General features: G+C 52.8%; 1 protein-coding gene across 6 annotated transcripts in view; it reads left to right on the top strand.

Moving 5' to 3' along the window:
• Positions 1–5,314, top strand: part of KIF6 (kinesin family member 6) — a 518,420-nt gene extending 513,106 nt beyond the window's left edge. For all 6 annotated transcript variants that reach the window (XM_059177857.1, XM_059177858.1, XM_059177861.1 and 3 more), the window contains one exon: positions 4,360–5,314. In XM_059177857.1, the coding sequence (XP_059033840.1) occupies positions 4,360–4,370 (11 nt within the window). In that variant the 3' untranslated portion in view covers positions 4,371–5,314. The remainder of the gene's footprint in view (positions 1–4,359) is intronic.
• The last annotated feature ends 10,039 nt before the right edge of the window (positions 5,315–15,353 follow it).

Genomic DNA, 15,353 nt, shown 5'->3' with positions numbered 1-15,353 from the left:
CATTTCCTTGTTGAAAAAAGAAAGGACATCAACAAATACGTAAGATTGTTTGAGGTGCTGAGAGAGAGAGCAGGAGACAGCTCACAAGCTTGTTGGGCAAGGGTAAGGGGCTTGGCTTCTATTCCAGGTGTCCTGAGAGCTCCCTGAAGAATTTAAGCCATGGCTTGATGTGGTCTGACTGGAGCTTTGGCAGGCTCACTCCAGCCACTGTATACAGCAGAGACCGTAGAGGCCCAGGAATAGCAGTTTCCAGATCCTGGGAGGTCCAGGCAAGGCGTGAGGGCAGCTTGACCCCAGCAACAGATCGGCCATGAGTGTGAATGAAGGAGAGGAGAGCCAGGAGGGCCGGTGGGCAGCTGCTCTGAGCAGCTAACAGAACAGCAATGTCAACTGGCAGAAAGGCAGGCAAGGGTGGACGCCAGAGGGAAGTTGCTGGGGCATTCAGAGTTCCAGTTGGCCCATTCAAAGTTTCAGAAGCCCTCTGAGACCCCACAGGAGGTAAGTAGGCCTCTGAACACGAGTCTGGGTGGAGTATTGCGCCACATCCTGAGTGAAATCCCTGTGGAAGAGAGAAATAGGGTTATTCTAATGTCTAGCTCAGACCACTGGGCAATCTGATGTTTGGAGGTGAGCGGGAAGATCCAGCCATAGCTACAGAGAACATTCGGCCAGGGTGGGAGAAGGGCCAGCGGTGGAGTGAGCGTGGCCTCAGGCAGGCCTGCAGGAGAACATGGTCCAGGGGAGAAGGGCCAGTAGAGCCCAGCGTTGCTGGAGGCTGAGGAAGCATGGATGGGACACTGCCCACCGGCCACTCCACCTGTCACAGTGGCCGAGGACACCTGCCCTGTAGGCAGGGGACCAGGAGGAGGAAAGGCCCAAGGTTGTTGTTGAGAAAAGAAAGGAGCCTGAGTGGAGATGGGGAATGGGGCCAGCTGTCCCAGGGGCTGAGCTGGGAGGACGAGCAGCCCGGAGCTGGGGCCAAGGAGAAGCAGTGGTTGTGCAGCCGTGTTCTCGCGCTGAGAGGAATGGGCCAGCAGGAGAAAGGAGGCGGGTGAAGTGGGAACAAGGACCAGATCTACAGGGGAAACTCTTCCGGGAAGTAGAGGGCGTGGCAGCCGGGACTTAAGTGGAGCTGCCGTTGGCATTTGGAGCTGGGAGGCTCCTCTTGCCTGGAGAAAATGCGTAGACATCAACCATCATTCATCCCCTCAGGAAGCCAACACGTAGCAACATTGTTAAGTTATGTTTACCAAGCTTTTGCCTGGATAATAAAGACGCCCTTTCCAGCCCTCTCCCAGAAGGAAAGGCATTAACCCAAGGCCTATGTGAGGATGGGGTCCTGCTACGTACACAGTGCCCAGATGGTACAGAAAGCTGGGCTGAAAGGCAAAGCCCTCTTCATGTACTGAGCCAAGAGTCCAAACCCTCTTTTGGCAGATGGGGAAACTGAGGCACACAGCAGTTGCCTGGCAGAGCCAGGACAACCCCCCGGGCCACACTGTCTTGAAAAGCCGCTCTGCGGCCGCCTGGTGTCAGTTTCTTGGCCCCCACCATCCCCGCAGCTGGGGAGCTTTGTTCTCCAAACAAATAGTCGCCTGGAAGTAATCCATCAAAACAAAAGTTCAAGGGTTCAATTTTTATTCTTAAGGGAAAAAAAATAAATAAATAAGTGACCATGAGGCTGCAAAGGAAGTTGAAGAAGGGTGACGGGGGATCCCCGTTCCGCCAGGTCAGGGCCAAAGGGCCAGCAGGTGCGGCCTCACCGCCCAGCGGCAGATGGCCAGGACCCAGCAGGCAGCACTTTCCACGCAGCCCCCTTATCAGGCCTCCCCGTCAGGCAAACATGCAGACCGGCCCCAGGCACCTTCCCCAGCCAAAGCAAACACTTCCCTCTCCCCTGCCCTGGGCTCCCTCTGCTCTTAATTTAGCGGCACTGTCTGTCTGGGCTTCTTCAGCAGTGCTCATTATGGGGAATTTGTGACTATCAGCCTGGGAGCAGGAGCCCAGAAAAGGTGATTTAACGTACGCCTCGCCCGCCGGCTCTTGCACTCCACCAAGGGCCAGGATGAATCTAGTTGATTTAGGATTCATGGAAAAGCTGTGGAACGTTTAAATCCCTGCCAGGGGCACGTGTGGACAGGTATATATCCCCCCTATGGGGCGTTTGTCATCCATGGTGTCAAATCTGCTGTTTCTAACTGCCGAGCACGGCTTTAAAATCTGAGAAAATGAGATTAACCCCTTTCTAGAGTGCTTTAAAAAAAAAAAAAAAAAAAAAAAACTTCCTTAATCCCTGCAAAACGTTTGGAACTTTTTGCATATGGACAGGAACCTTGGTGTGACCCCCATGACCACTGTGCCCTTTTCTTTAGCTGGTGCCAGGAAGAGGCTCTGCCAAAGACCTCAGAGCCTCCTGCCCCCTCCCCCGACTCCTCCATCCCCAGCCAGAGAAACCCTCCAGCTCTCCTCTGTGCTGGATCCATCCCAGTGAAATGGAGAGAACCTAGAACTGGGTGAGGGAGGAGGCCCAAAGGCAGGACTCCTTGAAGCCCTCAGCCCTGTGTGACCTTGGGCACGTCACCTCCCCCGGCCCCCTTGCACATCTATCAAGTTCAGATTCTGCCTCCATCTGCGTGGCCAGCCCCTCCTGAGATAACGTCCATAAAAGTCCCCTCTACGCAGCCAAGCACCAGGGAGCCGTTAGTGGGGAAACTGGCCTTGGTGGTAAGAACTGGCCCCACACGGTAAGGGATGATTTCCTGTCCGTGGTTTCTCTGCGGCAATACCCTCCAGTCTGGGAACCTACAGTCAAGAAACCCCAGCACAGTCTGACAGCTCCACCACTTCCCGGAGCTCATCAAATCAAGAAAGGGCACCTTTTATCTGGGGTGGAGGTCTGTGTCTGAGGGGCCCTACGAGCCCTGCTCTGTGGCGCTCCACCCCAGCCCCGCCCCTGCCCCAGGCACCACTGCAGGCCAGTGTCTGGCCGGGAGCTGGCTCAGACCCTAGGCCCCTTTCCATTGGCAGCGCTGACGCATCCTGGCCCAGGCTGCACGTGGCCAGACCCACGTGCCTGCTGAGCCCCAGTACCTGCCCTCACCATCCTTGGACTAGAGAGCCAAAGACAGTGGGCTTCAGCCCTGGCTCTTCATGGGTACTAACTGTCCCCCACCCACCCCTGCCCCATGCCCTGGGCATGGGTTTCTAATGTGCAGCAGAGCTGGGAACCATGGGTCCAGAGTGCCTGGAACGCATCCCTTCAGATGCCCTGGGGTGCCTGGTCTTCCTTCCTGCCCTAAGATTTAGTAAGAACAGCGAGGAATGTCTGAAAGCTAAGGACCAGCTCTATTTCATTAAACAGCCTGGGGTCTTGCACTCAGAATTAGATCTGAAAGACCAAGAGCTCACTGCCTTGACTTGTTTTCAACCTCTTCCTCCCCATCACCTGCCACATTCAGTGTGTCACTGAGAATGACCTGGTCGTCCTCTGCAATGTCAGACAGATCGTGCCCGCCCTATACTCCCTGCCCCTCGCCGCCCCCAGGCCAGGTCCCTGTGGGCACACTCAGATGGCCGCTGCCTTCAAGCTCTCTGCCCACTGCAATTGTTTGAAACACTCTCTTCCCAAGCACTCTGGCCTATTAAGATAGCCAAACTTTAAACAAATTAACTGCTTGTCACTCACACCATTTCTTCTCACGTGTTAATATGCCAGGACATCTAGGGGTTTTGTTAAAAGGTAGGTCCTGGTCCAGTAAGTCTGGGCTGGGGGCCGAGATTCCGCACTTCTTAACAAACTTCCTGGGGACGCCAGTGCTGCTGATGGACACTTTGAGAAGCAAGGAGCCATGCTAGCTAGCTTGCTTCTTCCAGAGACCTCACCTGCTCCATCAGTCTGGATACTCGGAAGGAGGCCCACAGAATGAACATGATTTGCCCAGCCACACCACGGGCTGGCTACAACCAGGGGCCCTGGCTCTTAGCCCAGAGAACCCTTCTCCTTGTCCAGCTGTGTGGTGAGAAAGAGCCACCCTGAATAAAATGAGCATCAGGAGCCAAAAGCAAAAAGAGACTCTTTTGGAGAATCGAGCAGGGGTGTCTGTGAAAACTGTGGGCTTGGACAAGGAGTACTGGTCCTGGCTCGGAGAAATTAAGCTTTTGCAGAGGACAAAGGAGGTGTCATCCTGCAGAGCTGGGGGATAAAGACAGCCCCTGGGAGTCGGGGCACTGGGAGGCACACCACCCCAGAGCCGAGGGAAGTGACCTACAGCCTCCTCCCCGTGCTCCTTGCCCTTCCATTTGCAGAGAAACTGGTGCCCCGATACACATCCTAACCGAGAACATCCCATCTCCTTTCAGGTTTCCAGTAGGTGTCCAGCTGCAGGAACGGAGTACGGATGAAGGAAGGCGCCTTTTCTCACTCAGCCTGGCTTCAGATGTAATCTGCGGGCTGCTGAGAGCTTCTAGTGATTTTGGCTCCAATAGAAGGGGCTGTGTTTCCTTAAGGATATTGTCCTGGAGGCCACCAGTGAGCCTGGGGCTAGGACTTAGGGTGCTGTCCTTGCTGTGGGTGCTGGAGATAGTGCCAGGATGCTAGGGGTGGGACAGGGGCTTCTACTCACTCTTGTAGTGATGCTTCCCATGGTTGATTATAAACAGTACATTATGAAATAGTAGACATTATGAAATAGTACCATCAGAACGTAGTGGCAGGGGAAGCTCATGCTGGTAGAATAGCAGAGAAAGCTACCTACCAGCCAGCTGCACGAGCCCAGGAATGGCTAGGACAAGCCAGGTAGCAGAATACAACACAGAAGAATACAAAGCATCTTGATGACCAGTCCTGATCTCCCAAACCAAACTTCTACCATCACCCTCATGGCCCGGGTGACCATAGGCAGTGCCTGAATCAGCCATATCTCCAGAGAGCCACCCAGTAGGGTCCAAGGACATCACTGCACCCCGAGAGCAGGAGATGGCTCCCAAGAGCTCTGCAGAGAGCTTGAGAAGGGGTGGTATGGGCACCTAGGGCCTCACACCCTCACCCAGCCACTTGGGGCTCTGTAGGATTTGGGCTGAAACCTCCCACTCCCACCAGGGAAACAGAGCTGCTAGGGGCTTGCCTCTGTGAGCCTTTCCAACACTCCAGGGCCTGGCTGCAGGATACAAGGGGCCCTTGGAGAACCACTGCCTGGCCTGCATCTGGACAGCAGCAGCAAGGTCCCAGGTCAGCTGTAGGTGGGGAGGGGTGTGGAGTCGGGAGAGAAGGGCACCTGCGATGAAGCTAAGTGAATAAAAATGTTCGTCTACCACCCCCACTGTCTCTGTCCTGTGAATACAAGACCTACCACCCTGGAGAGAGCGCTGAGAGAAAATACATATAAGTGGCTTATTTTCTCCCCTTGCCCAGACTGGGTAAAAGGATCATGCAGGAGAAGCTGATGATGACAGTTCAGAGCCAGGCCGCCCATAGAGCCCCTCTAACCCATACCCTCATTGATAATATTAGAAACCTGAAACAAAGTGGAGGGGCTGGCTTCTAAGAGCTAGTTAGCGGCAAGTGTCCCCTCTTTGGGGGGCTTTCCCTGACCCCCTGACAGGAGCCACCACCGTTTCTCTGTTTCATTTTGCCCATCACTACGTGACATATCATCTTTCTCTATTTGCTTATTTCTTTATGGCCTGCCACCTCCCCCCATCCCCCCAAGACTAAATGCTCCATGACAAAAGGGACCTGTGTGTCTTGCTCATTGCCATGTGCCCAGCACAAGCTGGAACCAAATAAATACTCCTTCAATTAATGAGCAGCAGAGTCGGAGCCCAGACCTCCTATTTCTCAGGCTCACATCTGTCCCATGCCTTTATTCTGGCTCTGCGACCAAGGCCCATTGAGGCAGAGTCCAGTCTCCCTGGTCAACTTCCAGCCCTCGTGGTTCTGTGGCACATAGTAAGTCCTCCATAAAGTCTATAGAAGCCGGGAAGATCACATAGAGCTCTTGCAGCATGATCCTCGAATCCTCCCTGAAGCCACAGGGCAGACACGTAGCAAACACACACACTCTCAAGAGTGCAGAGAGCAGCATGGTGTTGGCCAGAGCCCCGCAGAGACAGCCTCAGTGTACCTAGCACACCTGAGGGCCTGCCACCCTCTAGAGCTGGTTAGAGTCTATTGACTTTAGATCTCCTGCTGAGAACTTATCTCCAGGATCCAAAGGCCTTATTGACAGAGATGTGTGGTATGGCCCCACGCAGGGTGTGAACCCACAAAGACAAGGGAGGAAATGAAGAAGAGAGAAAAACAGACAGCTGGGCCATGGCGTCCTGCGGGGAGTCATATACAAAGCATATGCAGCCCCTAGAGAGGGAGCTTCTCTCCAAATTTCCCCTCCCAATGGAGGCTGGCCCTTGGACATGGACACAGGCGTGGCCATAGTGCATCTTCTCCAAAATTTACTGGCCTCTGAAAGGGGAGAAATGGATGCAAGGCTCTGGAAAGACTGTCCAGCAAGCCTGAGTTCACCCCAGGCCAAACTGTGGAGCTTTCCAAACCATCTTCTGGAAAGCAGCCTGGCCAGTGACTCTAGCCCTGTCCCTACTAGAATTCAATTTGCTCTGCTGTTCACTTAATAGGGGATGTGAGGAGGAAGGCGGCTATGATGCTAGGAGGAGGGCTTGCCCAGATCTTACTAAAAGGGATTTTTAGAAGGTAGATAGAGAAACTGGGGTAGATCGAATAGCCAGTCTTAAGGCTTTACCCCCTATAATAAAATTACACATTCAAAGCTTCGCCATGGCCTCACGGCAGCGGGGTCTACTTCCTACCCCTTAAATCTGGGCTTGGTCCTGTGACTTGCCTTGGTCCATGGGATGTTAGCAGACATGCATGATTCAAGTCTTGAGTGCTCAGGCTTGCCTCTCTGCACTCCAGGGATCTGCCTTGAGAAGAACATGCCCGGAATAGGTGCTGCCCCTTCAGCTTCCATCCCAGAACATTTGGAGAGCAGATCCGAGCCCAGCCTACATACTGGAGCCAAGCCCAGCTGACCCATAGCTTGGAGCAGGGCTTCCCGGCCAAGCCTAGCCCAGATGAGCTGAACCCCGGCTGACCCAAACACTCCACTCTCAGGAGAATAAACACTTGTGACATAAGGCACTGAGACTTGGGGTGATATGTTATGGAGCATTAACTGTAGCAATGGCTAACAGACACAGATATTGAAAACCAGAATCGATATACAGCTAGACGCAGGACTTCTCAGAGTTCCCTGTTTCTTTCCATGCTGCCTACTGAGAGTAAGGACTTGAGAGTTGCACTTGAGAGTAAGCTGTGTATAAAAAAGCAGGACATCACTTAATGGCCATGATAGAGCAACAGGGACCTGACTTACCCTCCTGCTTGAAATAACTTAAGACTAGACAAAATGTATAAAACAATGGAAAAAGGCAGTTACAGGACACGGACCCCAAGGGAAGGGAAACAAGTGAGATAGGTGAGCCCAAGATGGTGGAACTTAGCGGCCCACAGGGCTTGGGCCTCAGTCCAGGAAACGGCCACCAGGGGGCGCCTAGTAGTTTCCTGAGTTGAGGAACTGGTACCAGGGGTCCAGGGAGGCGAAGGTGGCTTCCATTGGCAAGGTGAGGGGCAAGGGATGAGCGAGCCACAGAGAGTGAGAGAGCGGACTGACTCCGAAGATCTTCAGAGCTTACTCTCAGGTCTTCAGCTTACAGCTGGGCCGTGCATGTGGGGGAGGAAATCACTCAGTGCTGGGGAAAGAACCACCAGAAAGGAGCAAGTAGAAAAATTTCCAGAAATAACACAAGCTTGGGAATAGTTGGTGCTCCCAACAGCTGCCATGGAGAAACCTTCTCACAAAAGAGTCATTGAACAGAAATCCCATAAAGGTGCTGCCATGCACTTGGGACCAAATTAGCTGTAGATCAAAGCTCTTCCAGTCCTGCCTAATAAAATCAAAAAAGCAAGCCTCAAAAGAGGCAAACTGTTTTTAGTGAGTTTCCAAACAACACTCAAAAATATTTAAAGGAGGGATTCCTGCATGGCGCAGTCAATTAAATATCTGACTCTTGGTTTTGGCTCAGGTCACGACCTCAGAGTTGTGAGATCAAGCCCCCACATCAGGCTCCACACTCAGTGAGGGGTCTGCTAAATTTTTTCTCTCCCTCTCACTCTGCTCCTCCCCATGCTCACTCCCTCTCTCAAACAAATAAATCTTTTTAAAAAAAATAATTAAATGAATAAAAAAAAATCTAACCCCTAGCAATGTACAAGTGACACCCAGTAAAAAAAAAAAAAAAAATTACCAAGCATTCATTGAGGCGGAAAGTACAGCTCATAAAAAACCAGTCAGAAGAATTAGAAACAGCCCCATGAGTGACACAGATAATTGAATTAATAGACAGGGACTTTTTTTTTTTTTTAATGCAATGGGTATATGTTTAAACTATAGGGAGAAAGATGTACCTTGTAATTCCTTAAATGTAAACATGACTCAATCATCTGGTCATTCTTTTAACAAGGATGTGTCAGCCACTGTGCTAAATTCCAATGACTCAGAGGTGACCAGGACAGAGAAAGTGACAACCATCTTCGAAATTATGTTCTAATTAGGGAGATGGACAACAAATAAGCAAGGGAAACTGAGCTAAGAAAGAGTTGCAAAGGGATAGGGTGGGCCTGGGCTCAATGTCAAGGTGGGTCAGAGTATGAGAGCCAGGGCGGGGTACCAAAAGGAAGGGGGGAGAGTCAGGCTCAGGACTAGAATGGTAGGTAAGGGGTTCAATGATGTGAAGAGGCCTGGGGCTGAGCTGTGGATTTGGAATGTGGAGCATGGCAAAGGGGGCCCTTTGGGGATCTGAGCCATCGAAGATTATGGAGGGAGACTATTTCATGATGTGTGTCCAGGGGTCTACCAGGGCAGCCAGGCAGAGGAGGTGTGGAAAGCTTGGCTGTGAATGTCGGAAGTTGAAAATATCCATATAAAATATGGGAGGAAAAACAGCATTTCTATCTCCAATGTGGCAAGTGGCCACTGACCATGGCCCCCGGTGCTTCTGTCAGGGCAAGGGAGGAAGTAGCAAACGTTTTTAGGGTTAACTGCTCTGTTTGGGTTTCGATGGCCAAGTGCTGGCGAGCAGGCCTAGGCCCGTTTTACGCACTGAGGGGGAATTCAGAACAACCAGCAAGCAAAAAGCAGGTGAGGCATCCCTCCCTCTCACTTCACTCACTTCCTTGTCTTGAGAAAGCAGCCCTTCCCTAGAGCAGCCCTATACTGCCTGCACTCCATCCCCGGCATGAGATACTAGTGTCATGTCTCCTTGGAAGTATCTTTTGGGTTTGCCTTTTCCATGACTTTCCTTAGAACAAGGCAAGGAGATGCCCTTGGCCATGCCTCAGAGTAGCCGACACTTTGAAGTATCTTGCCAGAAAGTTTCTAAATCTTCCAGTGCTGGGACCTGCCCCGACCAACAGGGTCATCAACAAGACCCATGTGGGCCTTGTTCCCTTTTCTTCAGGTTATGTTTTTTTAAGATTGGTCGATTGATTGATTGATTGATTTGGCAGAGCACAAACAGGGGGAGAGGCAGTCAGAGGGAGAGGGAGAAGCAAGCTCCCCTCAGAGCAGGGAGCCCAGTGGGGGACTTGATTTCGGGACCCTGGGAATATGACTTGAGCTGAAGGCAGACGCTTAACCAACTGAGCCACCCAGGCGTCCCTTTTCAGATCATTCTTGCATGGGGTGATTGACCAGATGCCCCAAGCTACTCTAGAATTCATGCCTATGGAGGTGTTCTGGGGTCCCTTAAGCAATCCTTCGTTCCAGGAGAACAGCCTGGTGAGCAGGTCATTCTACTGAGCGGTGCAGCATTCCGCTCATGACCCTGCTCAAGACCGGGCCACCAGAGTGGTGCTGACCCACTCACTTAAATGACTCTCACGTAGAACAAAGAATCTCCACATGCCCTCAATGGAAAAACCCAGAGCTGTAAGAACAGCTCCACAAACAAATCCATGAGTACCTGCTCTCTGCTCCATTCTGAATCTTCACCAATAAGTCATACCTCACATGGGACAATTTTAATCGAATTGCTTCTAGGGACAGGAGCAGGCCTGGCCTTTCCTGTACTCTCAATTCCTCCATTCACTATGTCTCTCGGGCCCTGAGGAGGCTCGACTCCTCCCTGCAGCCAGGATGGGCCCTACCTTGGTCAACACTCCACGTCCACACCCTGGTCCATTCTTCCTGGGCTTATTTCTGCTGTTGCTCCAATGCATCTTACAGCTCTGGGTTTTTCCATAGTAGGCAGATGTAGGGAGACACAGGGCAGATGTAGGCAGATGTAGGGAGACACAGGGGTTTCTTTGGGGGTGTGGGAGGGCTTCTTTCATACAGGGTATCTGATGGAGCCCTTACCAATCCCTTTGCCTTGCTCAAATTTAGTGGCCGTCAAGAGAGAGGCATGATCTTCCCACTCCTGTCATCTCCCAAGGGCATTTGTCTGACAAGCTGAATGACTCCAGTTCAGTTCCACGGATGAGCTATTGCCCTGCAGAACTGACAACTATAATGACTCAGGAAAAGAGGCAGAGAACCAAAAGTCTAACAGACCCTGGCAGTGTTCCCCAGCCGCCGCCCCCCCCCCCCGGAGGTCCCATGTGAACAGTCCCTATCCACACCAACGGCTTTCCGTCTCAAGTACCCATCTGTCTCTACCCGAAGGTTCTCTTTGGCCGCTCTCTCGGCCCACGTGCAGGGCAGACCAGCAGCCCAGGAGTTAGTCTCTCCTAGAATAATCCTAAACTAATGAGGTGGGGAGGGGCTGGTAGATAAACACCCCCAGCTTCCTCGCCTCCCTGTGGGACAACTCTGAAGTATTTCCCACACAGTGTCCCAGAGCTCCACAGCGGCACACCGCAGTCACCTGTTTGATAACTCACCTTATATTGACTGCCCCTGTCTCTCCTCCCCGGTCTCTTGGGATCACCTCCTGGCATCACTTGCCCCGTGAACCGCTCACACCCAGATTTTGCGTCAGGGTCTGCTCTGAAGCAAGCCCAAGGTGAACAAGGGCATCTACTTCAAAGTCACGGTAGGGGGCGCTCTTGCAACCAAGCCTTTGGGCTGGTAGCGCCGGAGTCCAGTCCCCAACTTCAACCAAAGCCCTGCTCTTCGCGGTGCCACATACTGGGCCACAGGGGAAGAGTTCATGTGCGAAAGGAGTCCTGCTGCTCCGAAAAAACACAATGGAAAATTTGAACAAGGTCAGTACCAGGTGTGTTTGTTTGTTTTAATCTTTTCCCTCAAATCACCCCTCAGCTTTCTCCCTCCTCTCTGCCGGCCACAGAGCTGGGCCGGGCCTCCCTGCCGTCCCACTCTCTGGCCATGAGAGCAGAGCCCCACACAAACCCACGCTGCCCCTGCCCCCAGACATGATGCTCTCCCGCACCCCTCACTGTGGGGGACATCCACACAGGGGACCTGACCTGCCGCTCTGGCCCCATGGTGCTGCCCGTCCGGTGGGCACAGGGAGGCGGCGTCTGAAACCCGCGCTCCTTTCCTCCCCTTGCCCTTTTCCCCACAGGGGACGTCCCTGGGGCGGGTGGGCCTTATCTTTTCCCTCCAGTTCCGGTTTGGAACGTGCCCTGTCTCGCCCGTGCGGATATGTGCCTATCGAGTGACTCCCCAAGCGAATGCCGATGTTGGTTGGTGGGGTGGTGGCCTGTCCTTTTCCTTATCTCGGGGCTCATTCAGATGGAAAGGGGCCCCAGGCCCAGCTGCTCTGTTTACTCTGCATTCTCTGCCCATTGTACACAAAATTGATCTGAGAGGGGTTTTGTTTTTTTCTTTTTCCTCCAATCTCCTTATTAGTTCAGCCTCAGAAAGTCCCTTATCACTGCCGGATGTCAGGCCACACTCTGCCACCAGGCCTGGCCAGGTTCGGCTCTCCATTAATTGATTTTGCCCTCCCCACTTGGGGAGCACAAATTGGCTCTGCCCATTAGCAGAAACAATTCCCTGAAAGGAATTATAAATCAGGCCCCGCGTCCACCCATCCCTCACAGCGCTGTGTGCCCATGTGGGGAGGTGTCAGGCAGGGAGACGGAGCGCTTGAGGGCCAGGGCAGGTCCCCGCGGTCATGCAGCTTCTCCCCGAAACCAGATGGAGGGAGGTCTCAGCCGACAGAAGGAGTGCCTTAAAAAGGTCCCAGCACAGAGGGTTCAACGAGCAACAAGTGTGCGCTGACTGAGTACGGGGACAGAGAAAGGGGCCTTGAAGGCCTCTTGACTTGACCCCCATCCACCGGTTCTGCCATTCCGTTAACCACCCTTTGGCTCTGTGGCCTTAGGGTTTTCCTAACGACCCAGTAAACTGGCAGTGCTCCTGGGAAGGATTCTATCTAAATTCCCGTCAGGTCTCTGGATGTGCGAAAAGTGAACATGAAGACAGGACCCAGGGTGCAGGAGCGAGGAGCGGAGAACATCAGAAGGGAAGGCCAAGAGGCCGGGCAAGGGGAGACAACATTGCTGGTGCACAGGAGGCCCCCAGTAGGTAGGCTGCAAGTGAATGGACTGTCTTGCTCCCGATGAACCTGCCCAGGACCAGAGGCAGCAGGAGGAGGGGAGCGGGTGCTCCAGGGAGGACTGATCCAGACCTCCCTCCACCCCCAAAACATCAGAGACCTACCTCTGGCCCCCTGCACCCACCCTTTTCTCCCACACAGGTAGTCCACGCTCTTCCCCTTCATTTCCTTCCACCCGAGAACCACCACCATTCCCCGTGGACTGTGTCCAGGACCGTCGAGGCCGCTCAGGCTACAGGGGATGATGCTAAGACCTGCCTGAGATCCCCCAGACATCCACAGATGAGCTTTCTAAATGATACAGGAGAGAATGCGTCACGCGTTGAGCTTCTCTAGGGCAATAAAATGGGATTTGATTATTCCATGGTCTTGCAGGTGTAACTACAACCCTAGCTTCACGTCAGGAATTATTAGCAAGTCTGTAATGACGGGATGTGGCCAATACCTTGTCATCCCATTTCTCCAGACCAGAAAGAAAAGTCCTGACACTTCCTTCCTCCTCGAAGATGAGCCCACGTCCCTGGCATGGTGCTGTCTGGGAAAGCCCTGGGTGCAGAGGAGTGTCGTACAGGAGAGCTTGAGATCCCCCAGGTGGCTTTGGGGAACCCAGAACATGTAGAATGGCAGAGAAGGCAGCTGCCAGGCTGGGCCGGGCCCCACCTAAACCCCGGGATGGATGAGGTGCTCCAGAGGACATGGAGGACACCACGGCCTGCCCTCGGCACCAGTTACAACGCTGAGATGTCCCCATGCTTAGCCTCCACATACTGCCCTCACCTCGGCTCCCTGGGATTTATTGTGCCGGTTCGGGCCTCAGAGCAGATTAAGACCATATGACACTCCCGCTCTCCTGATCATCCCTGTACTTGGGATGGTAAAATTCTCCCCTTGGCTTTTACTTCCTACCATCTCTCTCTTCCCCTCCCTCGCCCTGGACATACATGGCCACTATCTCTGCCTCCCCATAGCCCCTTCCAAGGGACCCGTGTCCGTGTGCGGCCCCCACACCCCTGGCTGGGGCAGAGAGGCTGAAGGTAGTGCCCGACACAAGGATGGCCGGACGCATGTGAAGTGGCCCACGTGAAAAGGCTCCCTCAGACCCTTGGCCTCTCACCACAGAGGACCTGAGGCAAAGAGTAGCAAGAGGAAGAACAGGGGACACAGCACTGTTCGCTGTCCGCTGTTCACACACAAATCCTGCTCTCAGGGCTGCTCCCAGAGACCCCGATGAAGAGCCTGGGGAGCAGGTTTATCATGATGGGTTGGACGGATCACGCTCCATTGCCTGGAGCTGACATGTACACACACACGTGGGGCTCTGTTAGCTGGGAGGGAGGGAAAGGGTGCGGGCGGAGGCTGGTGTTGTCCACTGCCCCAGCTCATCAGACAAAACGTGAGCAGGGAACTTGATTCTCACACAGGGCCAGTACGAAGATACAACGGTGCGGCTGCTTGGGGAGAACAGTCTGGCACTTCTCAGAAAGTTCGAGTGACCCCACACCAGTACTCCACTCCTGGAGACATGAAAACATACATCCTCACAAACACTTGTCCACGAATATTCGTGGCAGCATCATTCATAAGAGCTGAGAAGTAGAAACAACTCAAATATCTATCCGCTGACGCATGGATAAATAAAATTCTCTTCTCTGTGCTACGGAAAAGGACACAGCTCTAAAGAAGGATGAAGTGCTGAGATGCGTGCCATGGCACGGATGAACCTTGAAAACAGCAAACCAAGGGGCCAGACACAAGAAGCCCCGTATGGTATCATAGCACGTCTATGAAATGTCCACAACAGAGAAACCCAGACAGAAAGCAGATGGATGGCTGCCTGAGGCTGAGGGGGCAAGCTGGGTGGACGGGGAGGATAGCTAAGAGGGGACAGGGAATTGGGGACATAGCATGATTCTGAACATACTAAAAGCCATCCAACGGTATACTTTAAAAGTGTGAATGAAGGGCACGTGTGTGGCTCAGTCTGTTAAGCGTCTGCCTCTGGCTCAGGTCATGATCCCAGGGTCCTGGAATCAAGTCCCACATCCGGCTCCTTGCTCAGTGGGGAGACTGCTTCTCCCTCTTCATCTGCCCTTCCCCCTCCTCATACTCTCTCTCTCTCTCTCTCAAATAAATAATAAAATCTTTTAAAAAAATAATACACGTGGGGCGCCTGGGTGGCTCAGTGGGTTAAGCCTCTGCCTTCGCCTCAGGTCATGATCTCAGAGTCCTGGGATCGAGTCCCGCATCGGGCTCTCTGCTCAGCGGGGAGCCTGCTTCCTCCTCTCCCTCTGCCTGCCTCTCTGCCTGCTTGTGATCTCTCTCTGTCAAATAAGTAAATAAAATATATAAAAAAAATACACGTGTGAATGATACAGTATGTGAATTATATCTCAATAAAGCTATTGCAAATACACACACAAGCAAAGAAGAGAAAAAGAGGAAAACACCCTCAATTCCACTCCCCTGAGAGAATCCTGTGAACATCTCAGGTCAGGATAGACTTCGAGCTTCTTTTTTGTTCATGCATACATCTTGCCGTTGTGGTATGCTCTGAAGGCAACCTGCTGAAGAACTTCAGGCACGGAAAACCATCAGCAAAAGCTATGAAGCAAGTGGGTCCAACTGCTTAGGGACATCAACCCCAATACCGCTCCTGATGGAGGCTGTTATGTGTCTATTTGCTTTGCCCTGATTTGTCACCGAGTTTACTTACCCTCGGGTTTCCCCAATAGGCAGGTCAATCCTCCCAGCCCCAT

This window comes from Mustela lutreola, chromosome 6 (assembly GCF_030435805.1).
Source record: "Mustela lutreola isolate mMusLut2 chromosome 6, mMusLut2.pri, whole genome shotgun sequence".
Lineage (NCBI taxonomy): Eukaryota > Metazoa > Chordata > Mammalia > Carnivora > Mustelidae > Mustela > Mustela lutreola.
The sequence above is the reverse complement of the archived record's forward strand: the minus strand, read 5'-3'. Positions and strand labels throughout refer to the sequence as shown.